Source organism: Protomyctophum parallelum (genome assembly GCF_964188405.1).
Source record: "Protomyctophum parallelum genome assembly, chromosome: 5".
Lineage (NCBI taxonomy): Eukaryota > Metazoa > Chordata > Actinopteri > Myctophiformes > Myctophidae > Protomyctophum > Protomyctophum parallelum.
Genome location: NC_139702.1, coordinates 11,333,386 through 11,360,688, shown reverse-complemented (window position 1 = coordinate 11,360,688; position 27,303 = coordinate 11,333,386). Strand labels below are relative to the sequence as shown.

Below are 27,303 nucleotides of genomic sequence, written 5' to 3'. Positions count from 1 at the left end.
TAGGTGAGAATTGTATAAAAACTAAGTAACTTTAATTTAAAAAAAGGGTGAAAATGTCTTTAATTGTTGACTTGTGGCTTGTCTGGAAATCGGAAGGACTGCGGGTTGCTGTATTAAGGTGCCCACTGACAGGTAAATGCTGAGGACGACATTTAACGTGTCGTACGTATGTGCAAATGCATTTTCACAAATTAGGTATTTCACAAAAATCTGCTCGTTCATTCTGCAGATATTTAGTTCATTTATTTTATATTATGTAAGTACATAGGGAAATGAAGTTATTCTGAAGCTGGCAGGGGAATAATATTTCATTTATTTTATTTTGAGTCTCATCTTGTATTTTACCATTGTCTGCCACACATTTTATTTTGCAATGTGGAGGGTATAAATATAATCTATGGATGAACAGTAAGTATGTTATCTGTTAGGAGTACAGAGATTATACATTGACCTTCACATCCTGTGCTGAGTGAGAATGAAGACGTACAGAGACACAATGTCCTCGGGTCTGTACGGTAAGCGAATGAGAACATGATAAGGATCATTTTACAATAAGCATTCTTCCACAGTTCCACTAGCATTGTGTCTCTATGCCGTTTCTATTAATGTGACTGTTTCCCAGTCATGTGCAACTGAAAGACAGATTGTTGGAGTGGGTGTGGTACTGGTTAGATTATATGGGCGTAACAACTCTGCCCACGCGGGGGCAGTATACATATTAGTTATTGCAAAGTCTGTCACGCAGACTCACAAATGACGAACCTGACCACAAGGGGCGCTCGTAAACTCGTTCTCTTTCCCATTCCCCAAGCAAGAAGCGGATCTGGCCCATTCGCTCTCGTCTCACTCCACGTACAACACAGTAATATTAATAAGCCACAATGCCTTTCATTGACTTGGAAACTAATTTGCCTGCGAGCAAGTTCTCTGAGGACTTTCTGAAGAAGCTGGGTTCGACCACTGCTGCTGTTCTGGGCAAACCAGAGGACGTAAGTTGATTGTGTGAATGAAGACTAGTGAATGAAACGATTACCCTGCTGCTCTGCTTGCCTTGCATAATAGTCAATGTCATGTGCGTGCGTATCCGAAAATGGCAGATCTACAAGCTCACATCGTGTTGCATCGCGACGCGCTGTGAGATTGTAGCTCTGTTATATTTTCGGCGTGCCACACAGTCGTACGGCAAAGTATAAATGATAGTTACAGGCTGCTTATGCATTATGATCTGATGATGATTAGAACTTGAAGTAGTAGGCCTACTCTGATTTGTTTTCATTTTTTTAGGCTACTATGTAGCAAATTAGAAATCCCATAATGTAGAATTCTACTCTTTTTAGTAAAAGTCCTTCTCAATTCAATTCAAATGAGCTTTATTGGCATGAGAAAACAAACGTTTACATTGCCAAAGCAAGTGTCACAATACAATAAAAACAGTTGAAAATGGGGAAAGTATATATTATACAGTTGGAGGGGGTACAGCATTTTCTAAACAGAGCTGTCACATTCCATCGTATATGGACAGTTATAACAGGCCAGCGTATAAAGCTTTTATTTAAACAAATTGCAGGACTTTTTTGCAGTCACTTTGGGTCAAATGGCAGCATTTTTGTCCGGACTTTATAAAATAGTATACAGAAAAACTCAAAATTAAGATCTGTTTAAAGGTAGCAGGCGCAGCTCTGTTGACCTCACACACTCACTTTTGACAGTACTAAACTATTACTAGCCTATTCATTATGCAGTTTGTGTCAATTAACAATCATAAATTACATGGATGGATTGTAAATTATAAATGTGTTTCATTACTTTTGTGTTGCAGCTGGTCAAAGGATAGGTGGGGCTGATTTTAATTACTTGCTTATGTGTGAAAAGTAATTACTAGTAACCAAAGCTGTGAAATTATTGCCTTGAGATATGGTGGAGTTTTAAAACATGGAAATACTCCAAAGTAAAGTAAAAGTACTTCGCACATCACTCAAATTGTAGTACTTTAGTGTAGGCCTGTCACAATTAATACATACCGTAATCGTCTAATCACGATTATTTGAGAATTATTTTTTCATAATGTCATAATCGTTTCGAAAATTGTACATAGGCATTGCCTAATAGTTGTTGTTTTTTCATTTGTATAAGTTGTCATATCTGCCCAGTGCATTTTTTTATTACAAAGCCAAAAAGGCAAACAGAAATTGTATTTGTATTTGCATTACTTTGTATTTTTAGAGTAGTGAATTTAGTATGAATGACCCCAATGTAAACATGCAAATAGGCTTTCTTCGATCAATCAATTAATATGTTCCAATGTAATCGAGACAGTCATACTTGAGTGAAGGCACTGGCATTTATCCGCTCTCAAAGAGGTCAACTGAGTTAACGAGTGACTATTTCTTTTTTTTCTTTTGTTGCAGAGGATGAACTTAGTGGTGAAAGCAGGGCTGCCAATGCTGATTGCTGGCTCGTGCTCTCCGTGTGTGATGCTGTCTGTGTCCGCGATTGGCGTCACCGACACCGCTGAGAAGAACAAAGAGCACAGCGCCAAGATCTTCCAGTTTCTCACAGGAGAGCTTGGTCTAACTGAAGACAGGTTGGTAGTGTTTAAAACTATGGTCCTGTTCTCACAGGAGAGCTTGGTCTAACTGAAGACAGGTTGGTAGTTTTTACACTATGGTCCTGTTCTCACAGGAGAGCTTGGTCTAACTGAAGACAGGTTGGTAGTTTTTACACTATGGTCCTCACAGGAGAGCTTGGTCTAACTCAGGGGTCTGCAACCCAAGATGTTGAAAGAGCCATTTTCGACCAAAAATAAATTCAAAATCTATCTGGAGCCGCAAAGAAAATTACGCATTATAATGCAGCTTGCCAAGCTTTATTATCTCCCGGTTGCAACAAAACTAGCAGAATTTAGCATGCTTTCCCTGGAAATGTCTTTCAACGTTACTTTTGTTGTTGTTTGATAGCTTCTCACTGCAGATTAAACATATAGGCAGTCAATCTGCATTGGCTGTGAAGGCAAAAGCCTCTGTCCACGAACTGTTAAATCTGTTTTTCGTCGGCTATCTTTATTTCTCTCCCTGTAGAAGCCATAGCGTAGCAGGCAGCAGCCTCACACACACACCGGTTTGTTTATAATAGACACCTGGCTGGCACTGAGTGTGTCGCATGCTATGACGCAAATTTTAGTTTAGTTAAGTTTTCCAATTTTGTAAAAATGTGTAGAATAAATATTAAGAATGCTTGTCACGTTTGGCCTCCTACAGAAACCATAAATGAAAAATAATTGGTAGTTTTTACACTATGGTCCTGCCACCAGATTATTGTCCGAAACAGTGGCTTTACTTTAGGAGTAGGAATATATACAATAATTTAGGCCATGGATGGATCTTCGACAAAGTTACTGCAGGAGGTGTAGTGGGGGGTTAACTTAACTTGAACCCTAACATTCTTTTTCTGGAGGTAAAGGTAACATTTGCTGAAAATAACCGATCTACAACCCCACAACGCATCGCACTGCTGTGCGTTGTGAACTTGTAGATCGGCATTTTTCACCAAAGAGGTTTAGGGGGAAAAGAGCAGACCAGGTCCAAAGTCAAGTTGACTGAGTACTGAGAGTTTAATTGAACAAAGAATCCAATCCAACATATGAATAGAAAAGATCACGGGTAAAGGAACAAACACAAAACTTTTAATTTACATAACACTGATGAAAAAGTTTAATCTGTGACACAATTTATACAATATGTAGTGGAGGTACCTGCTTCATGTCTCTCAGCTAAGGGGTCCTTGGCAGACCCCTGATTTATGATTAGTTAACCCCCATATGGTACCAGTTTGTTTGGTCTGTCCTCCACACATTCAAGCGGTTTCCAGTTGTGTTATGGAACAAGCTGATTCATATGCAGCTGTGGAACTGTGTGGAATTATGTAACCACAATACATAAAACCAGATGCTCTTGATTCTGTAGAGAAAAAAAGAACACTTCCTTGACTTAATAAAATTACTTTAAATAGGAGTTTTGTGTACACATGGAACCAAATGGACCTATAAAGGTCCATTTGGTTCCAACTCTTTATAGTTGGCTGTACCATATCTTGGTAAAATAAATGTAAAGATTGCTAAGATATTGTACAAACAAAATATGTATGTATTGATTTATTTAAAGTCATAAGGATAATAATAAAATCATATTGGTATCATATCTGTTTTAACTTAGGCCTGAGGGTGTTTTGATAATTCATTCTTAACTGCGATTGCTTTTATTTTGTTTTATTACAAGTCAAGCAAGAAAGACAAGTTACATCATGTTGATCTGAGAAGCGTCAAGGATAAAAAAACACAATACAGTCTTCCGACTTATTTTCGTTGTGGTCCTTGGTCTGGGTGGGACAAACAACATTATTATAACAAAATACATACAGGCAAAACATTAAATTAATAAATAACACAATCAAGAGCTACACTGCCTACATCATAAATACATCTCATTGCTAATATAGTTAAACATGATACTATTCTGCAACTGCGTTAGGGATAGTTGAGCCTTTTAGCTACACAGCACAGAGAGAGCCCATTGTACTATGAAAAGAGGAAAATAAGCATAATCAAGTCCAATTGTATTATAGCCCAATATTGCAAATAATTTCCAAAAGAGCTACAAATAAAAACAAAACGATAGCAAAAGCAACAATAAGCAAGGAGTGTACATTTCATACATAAGTAATAGGTGCACATAATAATTTGTAATAATGAGTGCAAAGTACATATGATATGGTGCATGCATACAATCAGTGGTCTGTCTGTACTGTATCTCACTGAAATATACCCAATGTTGAGGAGTTTCACTATTGTGGAACTATAAATAATACATTAGTGCATTGTTATGGCTTATCAGTTTGCATCTATCATAACAAAAAGGTTTGTTTGTTTTTCTTTTGCCACCAAAAGTATTAAACGTTTTCCAACAATGTGTTCATCAGATCGATCTTTTCACCCAGATTGAGAACGTGTGTAACTAATTAACCAGAGATTTTTTTTATGTGATAAACTGAAGGGACTTTATACTCTGGAAGGGTGACCTTGATTGACTGAATTGATTAGATGGCTGAATGTTATTATATGTTTCATGCCCAAAACGGGTTCAAATCCCGGCCTGGTACATATAAGTATTGCACCCTTAGCCTGAGGTTTTTAATGTGTAGGTTAATTTAATGAAGGGTTCATCCTTGAAAAATATAGTGGAACAAACACTGAAGCACAAACACTGAAACAAAATCTTCAAAGAAACAACAGGATATGTTATATTAAAAAAAGAAAAACACATTACATACAATTAAAAAAACATAAACAAATGTCCACATCACAATTCCTTACCCCCACCCAACAGCTGACAACTCAAGTTAACCACTATACAGGGGCACGGTGGCACAGTTGGTAGTGCTGTCGCCTCACAGCTAGAAGGTTTGATTCCCGCTCGGGGCGCTGTGGGTGCTGGCGGCGTGTTTCCTCCTCCGCGTTATCAGTGCCCATACCCGAAGGCGGGGTTGGCGAAAGGGCCTTTCTGTGTGGAGTTTGCATGTTCTCCCCGTGTCCCCTAGGGTAGGTACCCTCACAAAAACATGCAGTAATCCTGGTCTCTAAACTGCCTCCCCCTGGCCAGCCGGGACGCCTGATGGAGGGGAAAGGAACTGGTTGGAATAACGTGCTCCTTCCACGCGCTACGTCCAACCAGGGAAACTCCCCCCTGTCAGGTGTAAAGGAGCAACTTGGACACTCAAGCATGAAGGAAGCATGAGTTAAGTCCGTTGCTCTCCCTAGATTGGCGGAGGGTGTGTAGAGCCCAGGATCACATCACAGGATGATTGACACAGGGGTGAAAAATGGGTTACAAAATCGTGGGACAAAAAAAAAAAGAAGTTAACCACTATACATCCAAAGCCTCTTCAATGTCACCTCGCTTAATGAAGTCCAAGAACCCAGTACAGATTCGGCACAAACAAGGGACTAAATTATTTTCGCTCCTATGCCACCAAAATGTGGAACGCCCTACCTACAGTCATTAAGACATGCAAATCCATTGACTCATTCAAAACCGCTCTCAAAGGGCACCTAAAATCGGAATCCCCCCCTTTTCCCCTCGTTGTATACGTTTCTTTTCCCTTTTTACTTCCTTTATGATGAATTCCTGTTCTGTTCTTTGGCTATATAGAAGTGTATATTTGTACGTCTCTAAATGTTTTGATGAATTGAACAAGGTGGACCCTCTTGTAAACAAGTGTAATGCTTTATATTGGGTCGTCCACTCACAGTTAACAGTATTTGTATTTAGTTGTGCTTGATATGTACTGTAATTCTGCAAACTGTTAATAAATATTTCAATCAATCAATCAAAACTCTCCTATATCTTATAGAATACAGCAGGTTTCTTCCTAATTGTATACGTTAGTTTCTCATGTGCCAAACTGGTCGTTAAATTCCTCAACCAAAAGCAGATCGTAGGGGCCTTATTTTATTTTTTTATGCTTTAATACGTTTTATTACCATTACCTTGCTGTTGTATGCTCTTATAGGACGCACCAACATGTCACTGTTTGTACTTGGATAAGTAAGTGACATTTAAAGTTAAACCCTTCTATTATTGTCACCCTCCTCAGGATTGTCCTGCGGTTCTACGCGCTGGAAGCTCACCAGGTCGGGAAGAAAGCAACCGTCATGAGCTTCTTGTGAAGAATCCTTTCTTGCTACCAACGCTGTACACTTTAACTTTGAAGTCCATTCCAAGAAGACAAGACCCTTTCTGAACTGAAAACCAATAGTTAATTTAAAGATTCAAACATTTAAAGATTTAGTTGTATGTGTGATGGCTAATTTATCAATTTGAATGCAATAGTATACAATCTGAACCAAATTGGTTCCATTTGTATACTCTTGGAGTTAAATTAACATTGAGTATTTTACTGTGTACTATCTGAAGCACATGGACCCACGTTGACTGAATTTGAAAGGACATGGATGATTAAAAACATGTTCCAATATTTTTTAATTAGTTGTCTAATTAAAATCTTTATACTTAATAGGCCTACAGTAAAATCTGGAGTATCAATGCAACTGTATCTGTGTTTTCATCTTAATTCCCCACGTGATCAGTAAAGATCTATCGATATATCAATAAATGGACCCAGTTACAATTGTACACTGACTAAAATTATAATTCTGTATTTGACTTTGTATATTAATTCATATTTTCTACTTAGCCTATTCCACATGCAATCTGATGATTTAAGTGTATGTTTGAATGTGATACTAATGTGATATAATATTGCCTTGTGGCCTTATGTTCAAACTGTCATTAAATGAAGAGACTATAGATTTGGGGTAAACTGTATCAGTTAGTGATTAAATGCTCCTGGAAATTCAATGTATGGTGTATGGCATTCTTAATTAATAAATTAAAAGTTGATTTTACAATCAGTATTGGGGATGGGGGTTGCACATAATCAAAGTATTTTTGTAGTCATAGCTTAGTTCCGTGGTTTTCAAAGTGTGGTCCTTGTGTGTGGTACAGGAGCAGCGGTGGCCGAACGGTTTCCGGAGCGGTCTCTTGATATTGGAAGTTCGCTAGTTCGTATCCCCGGACCGGCACGTTACAATTACCACTGCTGAAGTGCCCTTGGACAAGGCATTGAACCCCTACCATGACATTTTCTATGAGCAGGGCCTGGCTGTAAACAAGTTATTGAGCTTAGTCCAGTTACCCTGGGTAAACAATAAAACATGGTACCTTTCCTTTCCTTGGTGCCCACAGCCAAATCAGTAGCTTGTTACTACAATTCTATTCAATAGAGCATAGCAGCTCTACAGTATCAAAGGTTTATTTATATGGTCATGATTCACCAGGATCCTGGGTGGCTTGATTCTAGGCTTAGAATAATTGCAATACATATTTTTGTAAATCTCTATGGGGGGAAATCAATTGGAGAGTTTTCAGTGGGTCCAGAAAACTGCACTCACTGCTATGCTCTGTTGAAATGATGTAGCACCTACTGTACGCATGTACAATTTAATATAATTTAATCTAAAGCAAAACAAACATGTACACATTGTTTACCTACTTGTGGGCAGTACTGCTTGTCAACCAGTAGGTGTCCTACTAGTAGGGTCTACTACAGCAGTGGTTCTCAAAGTAGGGTCCGGGGACCCCCAGGGGTCATTGAGGGAGTTCCTCGATCAGACTGCGGGTTCCCAGCTATAAACGATAGTTTGGAAGTTGGAACCAAATGTACCCTTATGGGTCTGTAACTCTGAGAGAGTACAAATGGATTTGGTTCCATTCCATGGATTTGGTTATATTTATCCGTGGCTGGGCTAATTATAGTGTCAATTTGGGGGTCCTTGACATGAAAAGGTTTGGGAACACCACACGGGCACTAATGGAATGTCTTCGATTTTATTTATTTTAATATGAAAGGTAAAAAGGTAGGAACAAAATGTAGGAAATCTAGGAAACAATTGAAGGGACCCGCCCTACACATGGGTCGGTCCTAGCCCTGAAACATATGACTGCCATGATACTTATCATGACATACGAGAGTCAAGAACCATGGCTAGGTCTGTCCCGACCCGACCTGGTTCCGACCCACTGTTTCGGAACCAGTGATCTAACTCATTACAGGAGAACACAGGCCGTTCTTGTGTCGTGCAGAGTGTAGAGCCAATCAGACGTGTCTATGGTCTATCCCCCCTTTTGTTACTAGCTATGGTCTATCCTCGTCGAGCAGTGGTGGTGATCGAGCATAATTTGATTCCAGAAAGCAAACAGTCACCGAGGGACCGTAGAAGTTTTCTATCAAATATCCTCCAGACCTCCACCGCCGTCAGTCAGTCATCATCATGTCTGTGCAACTGCAGCTGTATGTGGATATGTTTTCGCAGCCCTGCAGATCCGTGTACATATTCTGCAAGAAGAACAACATTCCCTTTGAATTTAAAGACGTCGCGCTCTTTGACGGTACGTGCAAGTTCAAAGTTAGCCCTGGTCCAGCGCGTTAGCGATCCTCTCTCGCTATAATAAGCACTGGACCAGGGCTATAGTTCAAACTTCAAACTAAGTAAACATCACTGCTGCTGCTTGGCTTGAGGGCTACGCTACTTTGTTGTTATTTAGCTTAGAATGTTTCTGATGTTGCATCAGAGAGTAGACATTTACTACTTTGTACAGGCACGTATGGATCACCATCATAACTGCATGCAGTTAGTTTGCAGCCTTTTGAAACAAAGTTTATATTTAGAGAAAAAGCCATATTGGTCAAATTGACCCTATAAGATTATATAACAAGTTAACGCAGATCATTGAGGCTGATTGTCATAATTGTTTTAATTGGCAGGCATTGTTTAATCATCAGTCAAACATAACATTTTTATGAAAACTATCTAATATCACCAAAACAACAAACCAGGAACAATAATTTATTGGACTTTGAAATGTTCAGATTTAGCTTATTAATATGCCAGTATTATGCCAGACCGTGGCCACATTTGTTTATTTAGCACCCAATGATTTACATTATTAAAGGACCACTTCATCCATTTTCATCCTATCTCCATATAATCTGTCTGCCCAGAGTAGACTAATGCTCGTTATTATTGTCTCAGAGGAGGGCTGCGAGTGCAGTTCTGTATAGGCATGTAAAACTTATGTTTTGTATTAATGCAAGAACAATGGCTTTTATTATAGCATGCTAACTGTCCAGTAATAGAAAACCAGCACCAGGAATAGAAAACTGGCAGCACAAGCAAACTGTTGAATAGTATCCTGAACTTTAGCCTACATTTTCAACTTGTCACTTTTGTGTAAATAATTAGGATACCGTGGGCTCCCAGATTAGGGCCGTTTCAGAGGTCAGATACTGTATGTCATGTTACACTGATAATCCCCATTTGGTTCTTCCGTTTGTCAATCCCAAACATGTTCCCTTTAGGTGAACACTTTGGGGATGAATTTGGGAAGATAAATCTGATAAGAAAAGTCCCTGCAATTAAAGATGGAGACTTCTGTTTGGCTGAAAGGTGAGTACTGTATACAATAATATAATTAATTGACAAGTGGCAAATGCAATGGCAAATGAATACATTGATAATTAATTACCCGAACACAGGTCTACATTTCTCAATGGAAGAATAGGGAAACCACTTCCAATGTGCTAAAGAAAATATGCATTGCCACTTTACTACAACTACAACTCAACAGTTTTAAAGAAAAGCAACATGCTTTCTCTCTCTTGCATGGCCTTCGTATTATTTACCACTGCAGCATTGCAATACTGCAGTACCTGGCTGAGAAGTACAAGACCCCTGACTTCTGGTACCCAGCTGACCTGCAGAAGAGGGCCCGTGTCAATGAGTACATGTCCTGGCAGCACATGGCCATACGATGGCATGGCTCCAAGGTGTTCTGGCTCAGGGTGGGTTCACTTCACACATCCACATTTCCTACACAACTAAACTAAACACTAAAGCCAAAATTCCAATACCCCAAATCTCGGCCACTCACTCACTTACACTCGGTCACTCCAGCATGGTGGTGTTGGGCGCGATTCATACTTTTTTTGGAGCCCAATAAAAGTTGTTTAGGCTCTGTAGAGCCTACAATGTGACGTCATTTGAGGTTCGGGGGGGGGGCGGGTACCGTCCAAAAGTCGGCTCTTCGGTGCTACTGAAAATTTCTGACGAGCCAAAATCATTTCGGCACTATACAGCGGTAAATTAGGAGTATGAATCGGCCCTTAAGGTCACAAAATTGGTGACCTGCTGAAATATGTGACAATCGTGTAGACATCACATAACGTCAGTGTCCGAATGTAAATGTTTGCTGTTTGTTCATTAGAAGAGTTCAACCTAGCTGGTATTCAGGTCACATATTTAACCCATTTTGGGTGGGAACCCCTTTTGGTGTTTTAAAGCATTATGTTATACTTTAGCTATTTTTGAAAAACCGTGAAAACATTTTAACTCAAATCTTTGCTTCTCTTCTGGGGAGGTCCCTGGAACAACATATTTTCAGATGGGGGGGGGGGAGGAGGGGGCGGAGGCATATTACATATCATTTTTGGGGTCCTTGACATGAAATATTGAGCACCACTGATACAGAAACATGAGGTTTTTCAGAAAACTGTCAGGATGTAGAAGTTGTATGAAGTCCACAAGATGGTCACATATTTTAGCAGATCACCAATTTCATGCTGGATATTGCTTACATCAGACTCAGAGGGCTCCTTAAAGGGTATCCACACTGTGAGCTAGCTTGTAATAATATGATATCTCAGAGTGATGGTGACATCAGCGACATTTATATGCATGTTTGCGTGCCAGGATTGTCTCTATATGGTCATGTTCTGTTTGTTATTCCCACCGTCCGCCCACAAGGCAATGTTAATATAGGATAAGGATAACAAGACAGGGTCTAATAACGGCATGGTTTCCACGTGGATCTCGGACAATGTGGTCAGTCTATGACATCAGCACCACCATGACCCTCGGTTATCTCCAGATTTGGGCAAAGGTTCTGCCTATCCGACCTCCATTGACTTCCAGTATTCATGTTTTATCAAGTAAAAAACTTCAACAACTATAAAACATGTGAGAAATGGTCAGGGATCTACTTCTCTGGCCTACAGTACAAAACATTTGGCGCTTAGCAAGCGATTCAGCGGTTTGTGAGATCACACACACAGGCCGGGGGCACACCTTAGCGCACAGCCACGGACAGAGGAAGCTGGCGCCTGACGTCATTCCGGCTTTTTAGACAGCTGGTGGATGGAAATGAAGCTCCACCTCCGCGGCTGATTGACGCGGAGGAGAGTGTTTCCGGGAATCTGTCCGTCGCGTCAGTCAGCCGCGGAGGTGGAGCTTCTTTTCCATCCACCAGCTGTCTAAAAAGCCGGAATGACGTCGGGCGCCAGCTTCCTCTGTCCGCGGCTGTGCGCGAAGATGTGCCTGTGCTGATACACACACACACTTCTAGACGGCACGTCCCCTACCTACAGTATAGACGTGGGATTCAACAATTCCCAAGCCGTGTGTCCCACCCATAGGTCACCCATAGGTCAGCAGGCCTGTTACTGTAACCGTGTAACGTGAGGCAGCTTCATCCGCCAGCCATGATGTACAGGTGCAACCCCTGGATGCTAGTATGTTGTTGCAGGGTGTTATATATTATCCAACCCTTGATGGCCGAGTACCAAGCAGGGAGGCACCATGGGTACCCTATAAGGCCTATTAATCTTTATTCTTTCTTCACCGTGACCTTTGACTCTGTTTGATTTTGCAAACCCTGGCCTTTATTTCTTTTTTATTTTATAGGCCTAATTGTGATGCTGTTTATTCCCCCCTTTCTATTTCTGTTTGTTTTGCCTCTTTTATGTCGTCTTGTCTTAATCTGTTTGTCTTTGTCTTTGTCTGTGTTTATTTTTCTTATATAGCACTTTGGGTGAAATTTGGTCGTTGCAATTGTGCTCTATAAATAAAATAAAACAAAGGGAATATATATATTACTCTGTCAGGGATTGAATCCCAACCTCCCAATCTTGAGGACAGACTCTGCCTGAGCTGGCCCCTTAAGCGCCACACCATAAAAGCACTGTTAACATTCGTTATTTCACTGTGTAGATGATTAGTGATGTTACCAAAGTAACCAAAAGAAAGCATTCCAAGGGTCAAAGCTATAGCACCCACACAATGGGTGTGACAAACATTCCTGTGTCATATCTTTCATAAAACCTTATTTTGGAGTGTACAGTACACGTGATATTTACTCCTGTGAATGTTTGATCCTTGATCAGCATCAGTTCATAGCTTTTTGTAGGCAAACTTGTTGTTCAACCTAAATCCCATTGTTTTGATCTGGAGATCATAGTATGGTAAACAACATAACTATGTTTTCTGTGTAATTATTTTAGTTCAGCAAAAAAGAGGGTTTCTTTTAGTGTTTACCATTACTTTACTTAGAAATATAAGTCACTTTGTTGCTATAGCCACAAACTACGTAGGCCCAATCTTTTTCTTCTTTGTATTGCATTTCCAGTTATTTTCAGATAGTTTTTCAAGGAAAGAAAGCACCTGACTCATGGAAAAAGTATAAATAATAAATAAATACTTTATTTTACAGTCATATAGTTTCTGTGATTCACATTAGGAGTTTCACTGTTAATTATTTTGTTAATTAGTGTTGCTAAAAGGTTGTTATCACTACCTCAGCTCTTGTCCCAAAAACGAAATGAAATCACTAGTGCCCATGCCATGGCCATGAACACAGCGATGCACAAACTCCTGCATCACGCTGTCAAACAGACGTGTGCAACCATGTCTACTAGTCCAGTACCTGACCTGTTGACCTTCTATACCTGTCTGTCTGACACCAGACGGCCATATAAAGGCAATGGCACTTCTGGGCCCAATTTAGACATGAAATGAATAAAGTAAGTAGTAAGTAGCCTTGCCGAGCCATGAGGCCCCATAGGGCAGGAGCCTATCTCCTGTTTCTGTAGCGTGAGGCAGCTTGATGTTCAAGTACACCCCCTGGACATGACGCTAGTATGTCGCAGGGACTTACCCCCAATCCAACCCTTGATGCCGAGTGTCAAACAGGGAGACATTGGGTCCCATTTTTAGAGTCTTTGGTATGACCCGGCCGGGGATCGAACCCCGACCTCCCAGTCTCAGGGCGGACACTCTAACCACTGAGCTGGAAATGAATAAAGCAATAAATAAATTAAATTAAATACAAAACAAAATAATAGTTATTTATAATAATATGTTATAATATATGTTTTTGTTTCACAGGTTTTGATTCCAAAGATTCTGGGGAAGGCGGTCCCCCAAGACAAGCTGGATGCGGCATTGGAGGATCTGAACGGTTCTCTCAAACTGCTCGAAGAGAAGTTCCTTCAGGACAAGGCCTTCATCGCAGGAGACCAGATCTCATTGGCCGATCTGGTGGCCATCGTTGAGGTCATGCAGGTGAGTAGGAGGAATACTATAGTGTATAGCAGTGGTTCCCAAACACTGGGTCGGGACCCATTTGTGGGTCGCAGACCCACTTTTATGGGTCGCAAGTATATATCCCGACCATTGTACAACCATTAATTTAGTAGAGAGTAGAATCTGTAGTGTCAATTTAACTCTTGAACATGAAAAGGTTTGGTTGTGTTTGTTCACCGAGTTCAAATAACACTGATTTTACTGTGCTGACAGTCCTGACATATACGCATAGCTCCATAACTGTAAGGAGTGGATAATGATAATATATTTAACGAACCATAATCAGAAAATAACAATAATAAACGGCTCGCCTCGCCGTTACAGAGGGTGAATAAGGTGAATGTAGGCAAGGCAATTTCTTTGTATACCACATTTCAACAACAAGGCAATTCAATGTGCTTTACACAGAACATCAAGCAAAGGAAACACAAATATAGCATTTATTTTCGGCATCAATAAAGAATGACCCAGAGACTTATTTGCAACAATCAGGGTACACACACAGTGAAATCCACATTGTTGATTTAACGCGGAATACCTTGTCTTTTGCTCCTGTTTACTGTAAATCGCTCTGGATTAAGAGCATCTGTTAAAGGCCTAATCTTTCAGAGTGTAATAGTGTATTGAACACTGCATTTAGCTTTGTACCCGCAGCACTAGCCTCAACGACCTTACAGGCGTATGCAAAGGCTAAACTTATGTAATTTAGATAGAATATTATGTAGACAAGTACTCTAGTGTATACTCAGTTTTATTTCATTGTATGGATATTCTACTGTTAGACAGATGTTAGGTTCTTAGCTTGCTTATGATTCTTGATGACTATTTCTATGTACTTAACATGTGTTCTTGCTTACTCTAAGTCGTGTTGTACTTGTGTTGTGTTGTGCGTGTCTTTGTGACAGCCTGTGGCGTCTGGTTTGGACGTGTTCGAGGGGAGACCGAAGCTCAGCGCCTGGCGGGACAGGGTCCAGGAGACCATCGGGAAGGAGCTGTTCGATGAAGCTCATAAAAAGATCTTCGCTGCCAAGGAGACGGTGGCGACCATGGACGACAGCAAGCTGCAGGTCTTCAAACCCAAGGTCATGAGAATGTTTATGTGATGACCAAAGTCTTGATCAACGTTCACTGCTTGAGGTTGACAATACAACACAGATAATCCACATTATATCTTTCATACTTCATATACTTTATGCAGGTCAACTTGTAATCCTGTTTGTCTTAAAAATGATGCACTGTAACCTAATGGCCTTAACATTTGAAAGCATACTTTCTTTTTAATGTGCTGTTTTGTGCCTTTGGACACAATAAAGTTGTTGCTTAATGTTCTGGACTGGAGGAATGTGAAACGTGAGAGCATGCGATCCCACGACAGCAGGATTGGCTGAATGATATCTCTGCAAGCCACAGTCTCTGTGTCCACACACAGCTTCCAGAGATCATTTTCATTGTAAGCAGTGAAGTCAACACCAGACTATTCCTCATTTCATGCAGTCAGACGGTCAGCTGTTCCCACGATCTGAACAGTGGTGCAAAGCCAGCTGTAATTCTGTCATTTAAATTATTGTATTGATAACTGAATTAAGATCATTGTATTATTAATGAATGCAAGTTGAAGAGATCGCCACAGTTATTTGGACTTTCATAACGTGTATAAACGGGAGCGGTGAAGTTTATAGAATATTATAAAACTGGCTGACGACACTAAAGAACCATTGAATTAATGCACACAGCGAGTTGACTGGCTGTAGTTTCAATAATACCGTCAGATGTTTCAGTGACATCAGTGGAACTCACCTCAGCGTGTCGTCAGATGAGATGTTTAGTGCCTACAAAATACTGCTCAGCAGGAAATTCCCAAACGAGGCATTTCCTGTTTTCGGAACAGTTATTTGTCCATTTAATTTCGGTACACTTAGAAGTATGTACCATGTTCGTCAAGCTGCCTTTTGTCCATACTTGTCTGTTAACCCATTCTGACCTGAGATCAGATTCTAAAAATGTCTGTTTGAAAATGACAGTTTTCTGAAAAAGCTGTTTCTATGTCAGTCGTTCTTCGATTTAAAAAAAATAGCAGACCTACAAGCTCATAGCGCGCCACTCGGTGGCTATGTGTCTGTCACAAATAAAAGTTATGTCCTGCAAGCCCATGTCATGTCAACAACACAGACAAGGCAGCTGTGCGCGAGGTGAGTCCTGCAAATTAAATTGACCCAATATTATTTTGTACAACCTAGCAAAGCATAAGATAATGGTTTGGAGAATAGGCTGGTCTCTCTTTTTACAAGAGATAAGCCATTGCATACAGGTTCTTAAACTTTTTAATTTCAAGGACCCTCATAACTCTGAGAGTAAAACCAAATGGACTCATAAGAGTCCCATTTTATTCCATTTGTACAGTGTCAGAGTTAAAAGTTATAAAAGGGTCCATTTGGTTCCATTTGTACTAGTACACTCTCAGAGTTACAGACCTGTAAGGGTCCATGATTTGGTTCCATTTGTACACTCTCAGAGTTACAGGCCTGTAAGGGTCAATTTGGGTCCATGTGTTACACTCTCAGAGTTACAGACCTATAATGGGTCCATTTGGAACCCCCTCAAGGAACCATGAGGGTCCCTGGATCACACCTTTGAGAGCCACTGCTTTAAATACATAACTAATATAGAGCATATTTGATCAAATTTAGGAGCCAAACTTTTTTGACAAGTGTTAAATAACTTATGAAATCGGAAGTGATGGGGGGGACGAGGGGGTGCAGTACTTCGTTTAGACAGTTTTTGGTTTAGACTAGTCATTGGTTAGACCAGTCATTAGTTCTACAACTACAACCTATCTCAAACCCTCACCCTAAACCTAACCTCCCACGGGGCAGCACACCTAAACCTAACCTTAACCCATTTCTAACCAATGACTAGTCTAAACTAAGTATGCACCCCGGACGAGGAAGAAAGAAAAATACCTTGAACATTATACAATTGAACCTGATAAATTCTCTTTGTGGGTTTTTATCTCCCGATTGGATGGTATCCTGTCCTGAACTATATTTTCCCATGAGGCTGAGAGACCATGTTACTGAACAAACCATAGCAATAATGACGTTTAACAAAAACGAGCGTGGGTAGTTATCGCCTATAACATCCCATCAGAGCATTCACCACTGACAACAACAGGAGGCACTGCTTTGAAGGAAGTCAAGGACTTCAAGTACCTGGGCTCATGGGTCAACTCAACTTCCTATACGGCAGTGCCGTCTCTAGATGGGTGCTACACCAGAATGCTGCATGCAGCACTCAACACCAGTAAAAGCACACATGTTACCAACACAAATCTGTATGATGGAATGCCAAGGGTGAGCCAGAAAATAGCAGCCAGGAGAATGAGACTACCAGGATACTGCCAAAGACACCAAGAGTGTCTGTGGGAAGTGGGAACTGAGTAACTGACAGAGAATTTCCATCTTACTACTGTGTTTAAGTGCTACATAACATAGCACTCTCTGCCCACAGGGCCTCTTGAGGTTAGGTTGACATTTAGTAACCAATTATATTCACTAGATTCTTTTCATATAACGATATTGTTGGTCATTATTTTTAATGTTTTCTCTTCGTCCTCTTCTGTTCTGGGAAACCGAGATGTCAGGGTCGATTGCACAGATAACGGTGCATTCTCCCACTCAACTCTCTCACCGTTCTTTGCCTGTCTCTCCCTTTCCCAGTACATCTCTCTCTCTCTCTCTCTCTCTCTCTGAACTGAGACAATATAATACTTGTGTTCTCCTTTCTCATGCTATGTTGCTTGAAGATCCTGCCACGAGCACATCTGTCAAATAACATCCACTTATAAGTGTAATAAAGACCACTTGAGAGTGGTCACTGATGTCTCGTCGTGACACCTGTATTCCGTTCCATGCCATTTTATCACTTATCATTCTTTAAATGTTTTATTTTATTTTATAATGCTAAATGTTTTAACATTCATGCCCTATTTCATACTTTTATAAATATGATGATATAGAAAAATACACACTGTTTATCTGCTCGGTGCAAGAGCATAATTTATTAAGAAAGACAATGATTCGGTCACCTTCAGGCCAGCCTGAAGAACTTTATCATGTGTGCAATTGCCTACGCACCTGCTCCTAAACCTTACTCTGTGTGCGAAAGTCTTTCTCTACAGTTGATACTTTTATGAATAAATAAACATTAAGTATGACACACAATGTACAGTACTATGACACTTGAGCTTGTAGATTGGCTGTTTTCGCTACTTTAATGCCCTACAGTACTTGGATACATGTACTGTAGGGCATTCATTTATTAAAAATAAATTAAAATATAAGTTTAATTATGGAGATTAAAAATGTCTACCCCGGTCATTATACAATACTGTAACTGGAGGGTGGATGAGGAACTGAGATGGACTTCTTTGAAGGAAGTGTTATCAACCTTTATGTGCTATGTTGGAATTGCTAGCTTCCTTGACTGAGTCAGTGTAATACACTTTTTCAAATACCCTTAGAGCCTTAATTGCTTTACTTCTGTATCTGCCCTACCCTAAACCTTTCTTGGAAGTCAAGCCAATATTTGTACAGCATTTTCATATACTAACTATGCACTTCTTTCTTTGGAAAGCAATAAAATACAGCCAGTACAAAACTACTGAAAATTTTGTGTATTTAATGGTAAATGGACTGCATTTAGGATAATGTAATAGCACCATTCAAAACACTATTATTACAGTATGTATGCATTATGTGTACTCGCATGGCAAAGTCAGCTCTGCAAAGTGCCAACCTGCTCATTGGGAGAAGTTAGGGGTTCTGTGTATTGCTCAAAGACACGCCGGCATGCTATTTCTGGAGAAGCCTGCAGGATCGTTTTAACGTTTCATTTCACGTTTCAATTTATACGCTTTAACTGTTCTTACTCTTGAGAACAGCTGCCTGTTTGTCAGGAGATTTATAAAGAAAGTGTTGTCTTATTAATAGGAAATTCCATTCTGAGGTAGAATTTTTAGATATGAATTAAAACAGGCATTTATTCACATGGATTAACGTCAATTAGTTTGGGCCCCCAAAAAAGGACAGACTTGTTCATCTGTACATAGATCGTATTCTTGCTGAACAAAAAGCCATGAACTTGGCTCATGATCACACAGGACAAAAAAGAATAATGTCAGCCACTTGAAAGCTATATCATAGTGATATTTGAGTATTATTTGATAAACGCTCCTGAGGCAAAGAGTCATTCAGTAACTTAAACACATGGTAGCGTGTGTTAATATAATTTGAACTTTAACTTTAACTTGGGGTGGTTGTATTCTTTCTCTTGTACTGTATTTTGTCTATTTTGATATTGAGACATTTAGATCCTGTGAAACATGACCTTTGACATCCTGTTTCTGGTTTGACATAAATTTTGACCTGCATGTCAAGATACAATTCATTCCCTGAGAAAGCAGGCAGGGGTAGAATAGGAAAGACAAAAAAAAAACTTTTAATCTTTATATAATTTCTCTTTCCTGTTTTCTAAATGTTTTAATTAAAACATGGTACATTTGTCTGGAATTGCATTAAAACTTTTAATGGTATTCCACACAAATGTTACATTTATGGGTCAAAAGTTGATCTATTGCTTATCACGATAATGTGGCAAAGCGTTTCCATTTCATTAAATTGATAACAATTATGTGCACAGTCCCGAGTAAAAACCAGGAAATGTCACCCTTTCAACTGACTGATATTCTGACATCATTTCCTTGGGAAAGTGCAGAGTTGCGACACCATTTGTTTTCCTGCAACATAATGTTGACACAAGTCAAAGGCCAACGTGTTTTATTGTACATTAACAAAGTGATTAAGTGGCTCAAGTGTATTTAAAGGGCAGAACAGCCTCCTCACATCACTCCATCACATGCCCATACGATACCACAGCAGCAGGAGCTCATATTCATTTGAATCTGGTAAGAGATCTACCGCTTTTGTTTTTAGACTTTCCATTACATTACTTTTTACATTTGTAATATTTTCAAATAGACCGAAAATAGCCAATCTACTATAGCTCTTTAATGCATCAATCTGACACGTTGTGAGCTTGTAGAGTTTTTGCTATATGAATTGATAAGCACTATCATCTTGAATCATGAATTTTCGAATTATCTCATCGCCTCACTCCAGGTCATCATCATTCATTATCATCATGAGGTCTCTCCTGCTCTTCTCTTGCTTCGCCTGTATGGTGTTCTCTGTCAGGCTTGCCATGGGTAAGACATGCAAGTACATGCAAAGAAAGAAAGATTTGTACAGGCATTATTATGCAATTTATGGGAAGAATTACATTGTGAAAAGTATATAAAAGCATAAGCATGTGAGTTTATTTGGTTATATGGGCCCTTCTCAGAGACATTGACTATACTTTGTTAACAGTACTGCAGGTAGACATGTCTAGCAGAAACATTCAAATCCAGGAGACTCATGCAGCATTGATGTGGGTTATTGGGGTGGACACAATTTTTGTAGTCGATAATCCATTTTCAATCTTCATATTGGTCATCATGAAAGAAAGAAGGTAAAACAGTTGTCACAGCCCCCTGTAGTTGGGCTACTAGGGCCTGTGTGGTTTGTTACAGGTAGGCCTAGTCTGGTGCTTCCCACAGGTCCTGCCGAGTGGATGATCAGGTGCATTGGGAGCACCTGATCAGTGTTCCCAGGGTGCACTATAAGAGGCTGGGTGTGGCCACACTCAGTCTCTCTCTCCTTCCATGAGAGCAGCAGCATCTTTGCACCATTCAACACCCCACACTACATTTACCACACATCCACTCACTTACACTACTGATCTACTGATTAACACACTCCACCTTAGAACTGTAGTATTGTTTGTTTGTTTGTTTGATTCGTATTAAGTTTGTTATAATGTAAATAAATATTCGTTTGTGCACTTTTAAACAGCCGTGTGTCTTCCTCCTTTGTTATGGCCCAAGAGCCAGGTCATAACATGGGGGCTCGTGATTTGAACTCGGATTGGTTGTGACGTTAACAGGTAAAGTAACTAACTTCCTGTTTTGTTTGAACTTGTAGATTACTAAATTAGTCATGGTATTTTGGCATTAGGAGGAGGTGCACGGTAGTTAAAGTGTTTGGTGGTAGTATTTGTTGGTTCAGTTTGGCTATAAGATTTGGTTTGATGCTGGTCATGTCATGTGTATTTGCTACAGTGTTAGAAGTTAGGATGGGTGTGACAAGTGTGTTTTGTCTGAGGCTTGGTGGTCCCTGCATAGGATTAATGGTGTTTCCCACTGTGGGACTCGCTGTATTTTTTTAAATTTGTTGATTTGTCTTTGTAGATTCTGTTCCACACAAGATGGGACAGGGTGGTACCACTGGGATGCCTTGTCGGTATGGGGGACTCAGGAGGGCCACTGAAGACCAGGGCAAGTGAGTCAGTTTAGTTTTTGGTTAGGCAGCTGAGGTAGGGGGATCACCGCACCTGTAGGCACACCTGTCATATCTGTCCTGGCTTTACAGTGTTGTGAGAGCATTTTTTTTGTTAGTTTGTGTGTTGATTAATTGTGAATTAATTGTTAATTGAAATTGTGAATTGTAATTCACTTGTCATCATAGTTTTGTCCTCATAGTTTTCTGTCTGAAATGGTTGGTCCATTTTGTTGTCAGTACGTACGTATCTTGTAAGAGCTCCGTGTGGGAGCTGTTTAAAATTGGAAATGGCAGGAGTAGTCTTCACCAGGCTGGTGCAGCTGGGAGACAGTGTTGTATCTGTCAGGCTGTAGATGGTTGGAGGTGTAGATTTTGGTTTTATCCTGTCTAGTATGCGATTTGTCTCATCAGGCCGAAATGGCTGGGAGGCAGTGTTCGTTTCCCCTGCCCTTCTGACATATGGGTCGGTTGGGGAAGGGGGTTTGGTCTAGGGCAATGCTGGATGGATAGGTGTGGGGCTTTGCGCGCACTCCCGGTTGGGGAGGAGCCGCCACCTTGGGTTTCATTCAGGTTGGTCTTATTAAAGGGTACTGAATGACTGGATTTTGTATGTTGGATCAGAACATGTCGTGAGGGAGAGTATTATGTTGGACAACGTGAACTGTGTTTTGTCATTTTCAAATCTGGCCTGTTCCTGTCTTGTATCTACCTTATATCCCTGTTCCTCTATTCTTAAATGCTTCAAGAATACCGGTAATCTTAGTTGCTGATAGAAGGCCTGGTGTGCTGGGTGCAGATTGAATTGGTTGGGCTGAAATTCATTTTGAGTAATTGTCTTAATGTTGGTTTATAGTTATCTTAGGTAAACTATGTCTGGTACGTGGGTTATATTGGTTTGGTTAAGTTGGTTTGGCAGGTGTATGGTTTGCGCAGATTCCCATCCTTAAAAATAATAAATTATGAATTGACTATATAGCACTTTTGTGTTATTGCTGATTGTTAAAATGTGTGTCAAAGCTGGCAGCTTATATGGTGAAACGTCATGCCACAGTGTGGTAGTTTTATATGCTGGGGGCAGTGGGGGGGGACGATAGTCTCAGCTGGCCTTCCGCCTCTGAGAGGTGGAGCTCCAAACAAGCTGGTGCTGTTGTGCATTAGGGCTAGAGCTGACAGGGTTACCTGCCCCTCAGCCAGATAGCTGCCACGGTTAAAAGTATTTTAAACTTCAGCAAACACATTTTGTGCTCTATTTTGTATTTGTATTGGTTTGCTGTTTGCATCTAAATTGGGGGGGTAAGTCTGTGCAAATGCTTCGGTTTGGTGTGGGAAACATCAGCCAAACAGACTTTGGTTACATTTTCGATTATTAGTTGCTAAACGTCACACATGTTTAGTACATGGAATTTTGATTATTAGCTGATGGTGTCTCGGTCCCTTAAGGGTCCTCGTTTTGTAGGGGGAGGGTGTCACAGCCCCCTGTAGTTGGGCTACTAGGGCCTGTGTGGTTTGTTACAGGTAGGCCTAGTCTGGTGCTTCCCACAGGTCCTGCCGAGTGGATGATCAGGTGCATTGGGAGCACCTGATCAGTGTTCCCAGGGTGCACTATAAGAGGCTGGGTGTGGCCACACTCAGTCTCTCTCTCCTTCCATGAGAGCAGCAGCATCTTTGCACCATTCAACACCCCACACTACATTTACCATACATCCACTCACTTACACTACTGATCTACTGATTAACACACTCCACCTTAGAACTGTAGTATTGTTTGTTTGTTTGTTTGATTCGTATTAAGTTTGTTATAATGTAAATAAATATTCGTTTGTGCACTTTTAAACAGCTGTGTGTCTTCCTCCTTTGTTATGGCCCAAGAGCCAGGTCATAACACAGTGCACATGCAGTTTGTACACATACGCACTTGTTGACTTGACTCAACTTACATGACTTGACTTCTTGTTTCCTCAGTTGCTCCTTTAGAGGCTCGTGTTGTGGAACACAAGGTGTATCTTGGGACCCTGGCTGCCCCAGGTCAGTATCCAACTGTCCTTAATTGTCTTCTATAGCCTAATGTATGCACCAATCAGGTTTCCTCTGCAACTGCCCTCTTTTTTTTTTTATTCTTTTTTCTATGACCAGGTGCTGGGATTTAAAAATCCTAAACTTTTGTTAAATCCTGAAAAGTATTTGTATTTGGTACAGAGCAGGAACAAACTACTGAGTGAATAATGGATAAGGATGTGAATTAAAAAAGTTATTCAATCACACTTTATGGGTGATTAAAGTGTATTCAAATAATGACTTGACACCGCCCACACACCCATACCCCCCAAAATAGATTTGGAGAAAAAAGGTGAATTCTGTCCAAATTCAAGCTCACAACGCATCTCAATACGACACATTGTGAGCTTGTAGATCGGCTATTTTTGCTATTGACGTACAATAAAATATATAGGGTTTAGTAAGTTGAGCAAGGCTCTAAATTGCTATAGGCCTACTGTCTGTCTACTTATGTTCATATTATCCACTATGTGGAGATATAGGTAGGATTAAAGCGCTGATATTCAGGATCTGCTGGTTGTTCCATTACATTATGATCCAATGAACTCCTTGGGCAGGTGTTATTATTAAAAAACACCTTTGTTTGTTATCATGCCAATGTTGTTGTTTTGCCTGCTGTGGTGTTTCAGAACAAGAAGCTGAGGCTGCTGTTCCTGCCTTATTGCAAGGTGAGAGTTTTGATACAAAGGTTCAAATCAGCTGTTTAAACCCTATACACCAGACCGGCATGTGCGTTATTTTTGAGGGGCGCTAGGCTCTAGCAGCCCCTCCTATATAGGCTACAGGTTTAATATTTGTTTTTCCTTAAACAAACATTATAAACGCCATTGACATGGACACAGTTTAATGTTTGTTTTGTCCATGTTTGTTTTGTCTGATAATTACGTCATAAAATATGTATATATAGTACCCCCTTCTTTTCTCTATATTTATTATGTTCATTGTCTTTCCAGCACGTGTAGGTTTCTGTCTTGACGGCTGGCAAAGCTTCCGTGGTAACTGTTACCTCCTGGTCAACAGCCCAGAGACCTGGAACCGTGCGGAGGTAAACCACCACAGCAAGAAATCATAAAGTAAAATGTTTATACCTGTAGATAACACGGGATGATTGTGTGCACTATTATTATTATTTTATATTTGATAAAAGTCAGTCAAATATTGCATGTTGCAATGTTGAAGAAATGTTCAGCAGGAGTCACTTATTTATTTTGGGTTAGAGTTAGCGTTAGAAGGTTAACAATAGCAACACAATTGCTTTTAATAGCCACACTTTGCTTTCTGGTGTGGAATCACTGAAACACTCCAATATTAACTGGATTATAGCCACTGAATCAAATTGATGAGTGATGTTCTCCATTATAACATTTGGATGATGTAACTCATTGTTGTTCATTTAACTCTCGGGAGATTTTAAATGGACCTGTGTTTCCATTTGTACACTTTCAGAGTTAAATTAACACCATGGAGTTTACTCTCTCTCTCTCTCTCTCTCTCTGCAGGACTATTGTGGAGGGTTTGAGGCCAGTCTTGCGTCAGTCCACAGCTTGTGGGAGTACCGTTTCCTCCAGAGGCTGACTCAGACTGGAGGTCACAGCCTGGCCTGGATGGGAGGCTACTTCTTCCAGGTTAGATCAAAGTTCAAAATGGGCGCCACACAGTGTAACTACTTAATATTCACCAAAACCAGACCAGAACTCCCACCACAGCTGGACTCAGGCAATCAATTAAAACCTTTAAAGCCACTATGTTAATGGCAAGTATTTCCTCAGTCTAACTGAGTAACCTCTAGCTACTGCTTGTTTTTATGTTTCTCAGCCGTACACATCAGTGGATAGTAGCAGGAAACATTCATTGTTAAATGAATTCACATTTTGTTCTACCAAGATTCATGATTACCAGAGCCAGGAATTCTATTGGAGTTAATTTACACTCGTAATGTCGCACGCCAAATCTAACGCATCTGCAAGCTCATAACATGTGCGATGAGCGATGATGTATAAATGCAGTGGTGGACATAGCTCTGGTCCATAGCCTTTTACTGCTTCGATTCTGCCCCTTATACTGCAGGGCAGAATCGAAGCAGTAGAAGGCTATGGACCAGAGCTATGGTGGACAGTAACTTAGTATGTACTCATCAAGTACTGTACAGTTTTTTAAGGTATTTGTACTTTACTTGAGTATTTCCAATTTCTAATGCTTTTACTTCTACTCCACTACATCTCAGAGGCAAATATTGTACTTTCACTCGACTACAATTATTTGAAAACTCACAAGCTTGTGAGCTTGTAGATCTGCTATTTTCGAAAGATTTGCATACGTTTAAAATTTTGAAAAGGGACATTCTGCATAATGACTACCTAAGGTCTGAGAGGTCATTTTGACCGTTTTTTTTATATTTTAAAGTTAATTATCTTTGCCCAGGAAGGTTTCAGAAGGTTCCCCTTCCATGACCATCATCAACCATCACCATTCTATCATCTCAGACATTTTTGACATCTGAAACATTTTCTAAATATGAATTTAAGCACATGCTAGTTTTGTCCTTTTTTCTTCAGACCTTCTAGTGTTAAGTACATTTAGATGCCAAATTCTTTTGGACTTTTACTCAAGTACATTTTGAATTCCGGGCTTTTACTTGTAACAGAGTATTTCTATATTGCAGTATAGAGGGTATGCGCAGCGCATGCTTAAAGTGAATGGCACATCAAGTGGCAAAACAACATGCAAAGTGAGTTTAACATTGTTTAATGTTGTATAATGCAATCAGATATGACTTTTCTGTGTGGATGAATGGGCTGTCAAGGCCAGAAAGTCGTTTTTGCCACTCTTTTTGCCACTTTTTGCCACACAGTAGGCGTTCCTGCATAACTTCCTGGTTTGATGATGATGTCACGTGCATACCCTCTAGATACTTTTACTAATGTAAAAATTGAGTAATGTTTCCACTTTCCACCAATATTCTTTTCTTTGCTCTCCCTCGTGGACCTTACTGGTGGATTATACAGTGTCGGTGTACATTATGTGCATTATGTGGTTGAAACACACTGCCATTTTTGCACGCTAATACAATGTACAACACTGAACACACTGACAGTCTAGGTCTAGGACCTTAACTAACATCCATAAGTATATCATGCACATAGTAGGCCTATACATGCGCTGCTATGCTCACGCACTGTAAATATGTAGATCATTTGTTTTTTGGTGTCTTGTTTGATCTCCTTTTCCCTTGAACATGGCTTCGCTGCCTTCGCATGCCACACACACAGCTCAAAATGCAAACTTGGTGATCATAATCATACTTTATATTGTTTTATGTTGTGTCCAGGGTGTTTGGAGGTGGGAGGATGGATCGCTGTTTGACTACAACAAGTGGGACTCCGAGGTCTCCACTGAGAACTACCAGTGTCTCCAGCTTAACTCTGAAGGTACAGTAAGAGACTGTGTGAATCCACGCCAAATGTATCCTCTTCTTATTTATTAAAGTGTTTGCTGCTGCTGCCACTACTTGTAATAGCAGATTATTATAAGAATACCCCCTTTTGCAGGTCAGAAATAATCTATTTCATTTCACAAAAACATCGCCACTTTTCAGGGTCTATTTCACACACTATCCCCTTCGTTATTGTGTTATGATACTGTTTTATTGTATTTGTTTGTGATGAGTTCTACGATGATGATGATGATGATGATGATGATGATGAAAATGGTTTTCTGCAGGGTCCAAGGGATGGTCTAATCATGGCTGCGAGATGCGATTCCCATTCATCTGTGAGCTGAGGT

At 40.2% G+C, this 27,303-nt stretch overlaps 3 protein-coding genes across 3 annotated transcripts in view; all 3 read left to right on the top strand.

The window, feature by feature from the left end:
* Positions 1 to 27,303, top strand: part of LOC310858190 (uncharacterized protein) — a gene marked incomplete at its 5' end in the record, with an annotated part of 208,254 nt that overhangs the window by 51,687 nt on the left and 129,264 nt on the right. The window lies entirely within an intron of this gene.
* ddt (D-dopachrome tautomerase) lies at positions 810 to 7,412 on the top strand. The gene is made up of 3 exons (XM_083765394.1): positions 810 to 989; positions 2,409 to 2,584; positions 6,649 to 7,412. The coding sequence occupies exons 1-3, from the start codon at positions 882 to 884 to the stop codon at positions 6,719 to 6,721; spliced, it is 357 nt and encodes a 118-aa protein (XP_083621520.1). The 5' UTR covers positions 810 to 881; the 3' UTR covers positions 6,722 to 7,412.
* Positions 8,751 to 16,099, top strand: gstt1b (glutathione S-transferase theta 1b). Its single transcript, XM_083765392.1, has 5 exons — positions 8,751 to 9,002; positions 9,973 to 10,060; positions 10,305 to 10,455; positions 13,832 to 14,008; positions 14,935 to 16,099. Exons 1-5 carry the CDS (start codon positions 8,885 to 8,887, stop codon positions 15,130 to 15,132), a joined length of 732 nt encoding a protein of 243 aa, XP_083621518.1. The 5' UTR covers positions 8,751 to 8,884; the 3' UTR covers positions 15,133 to 16,099.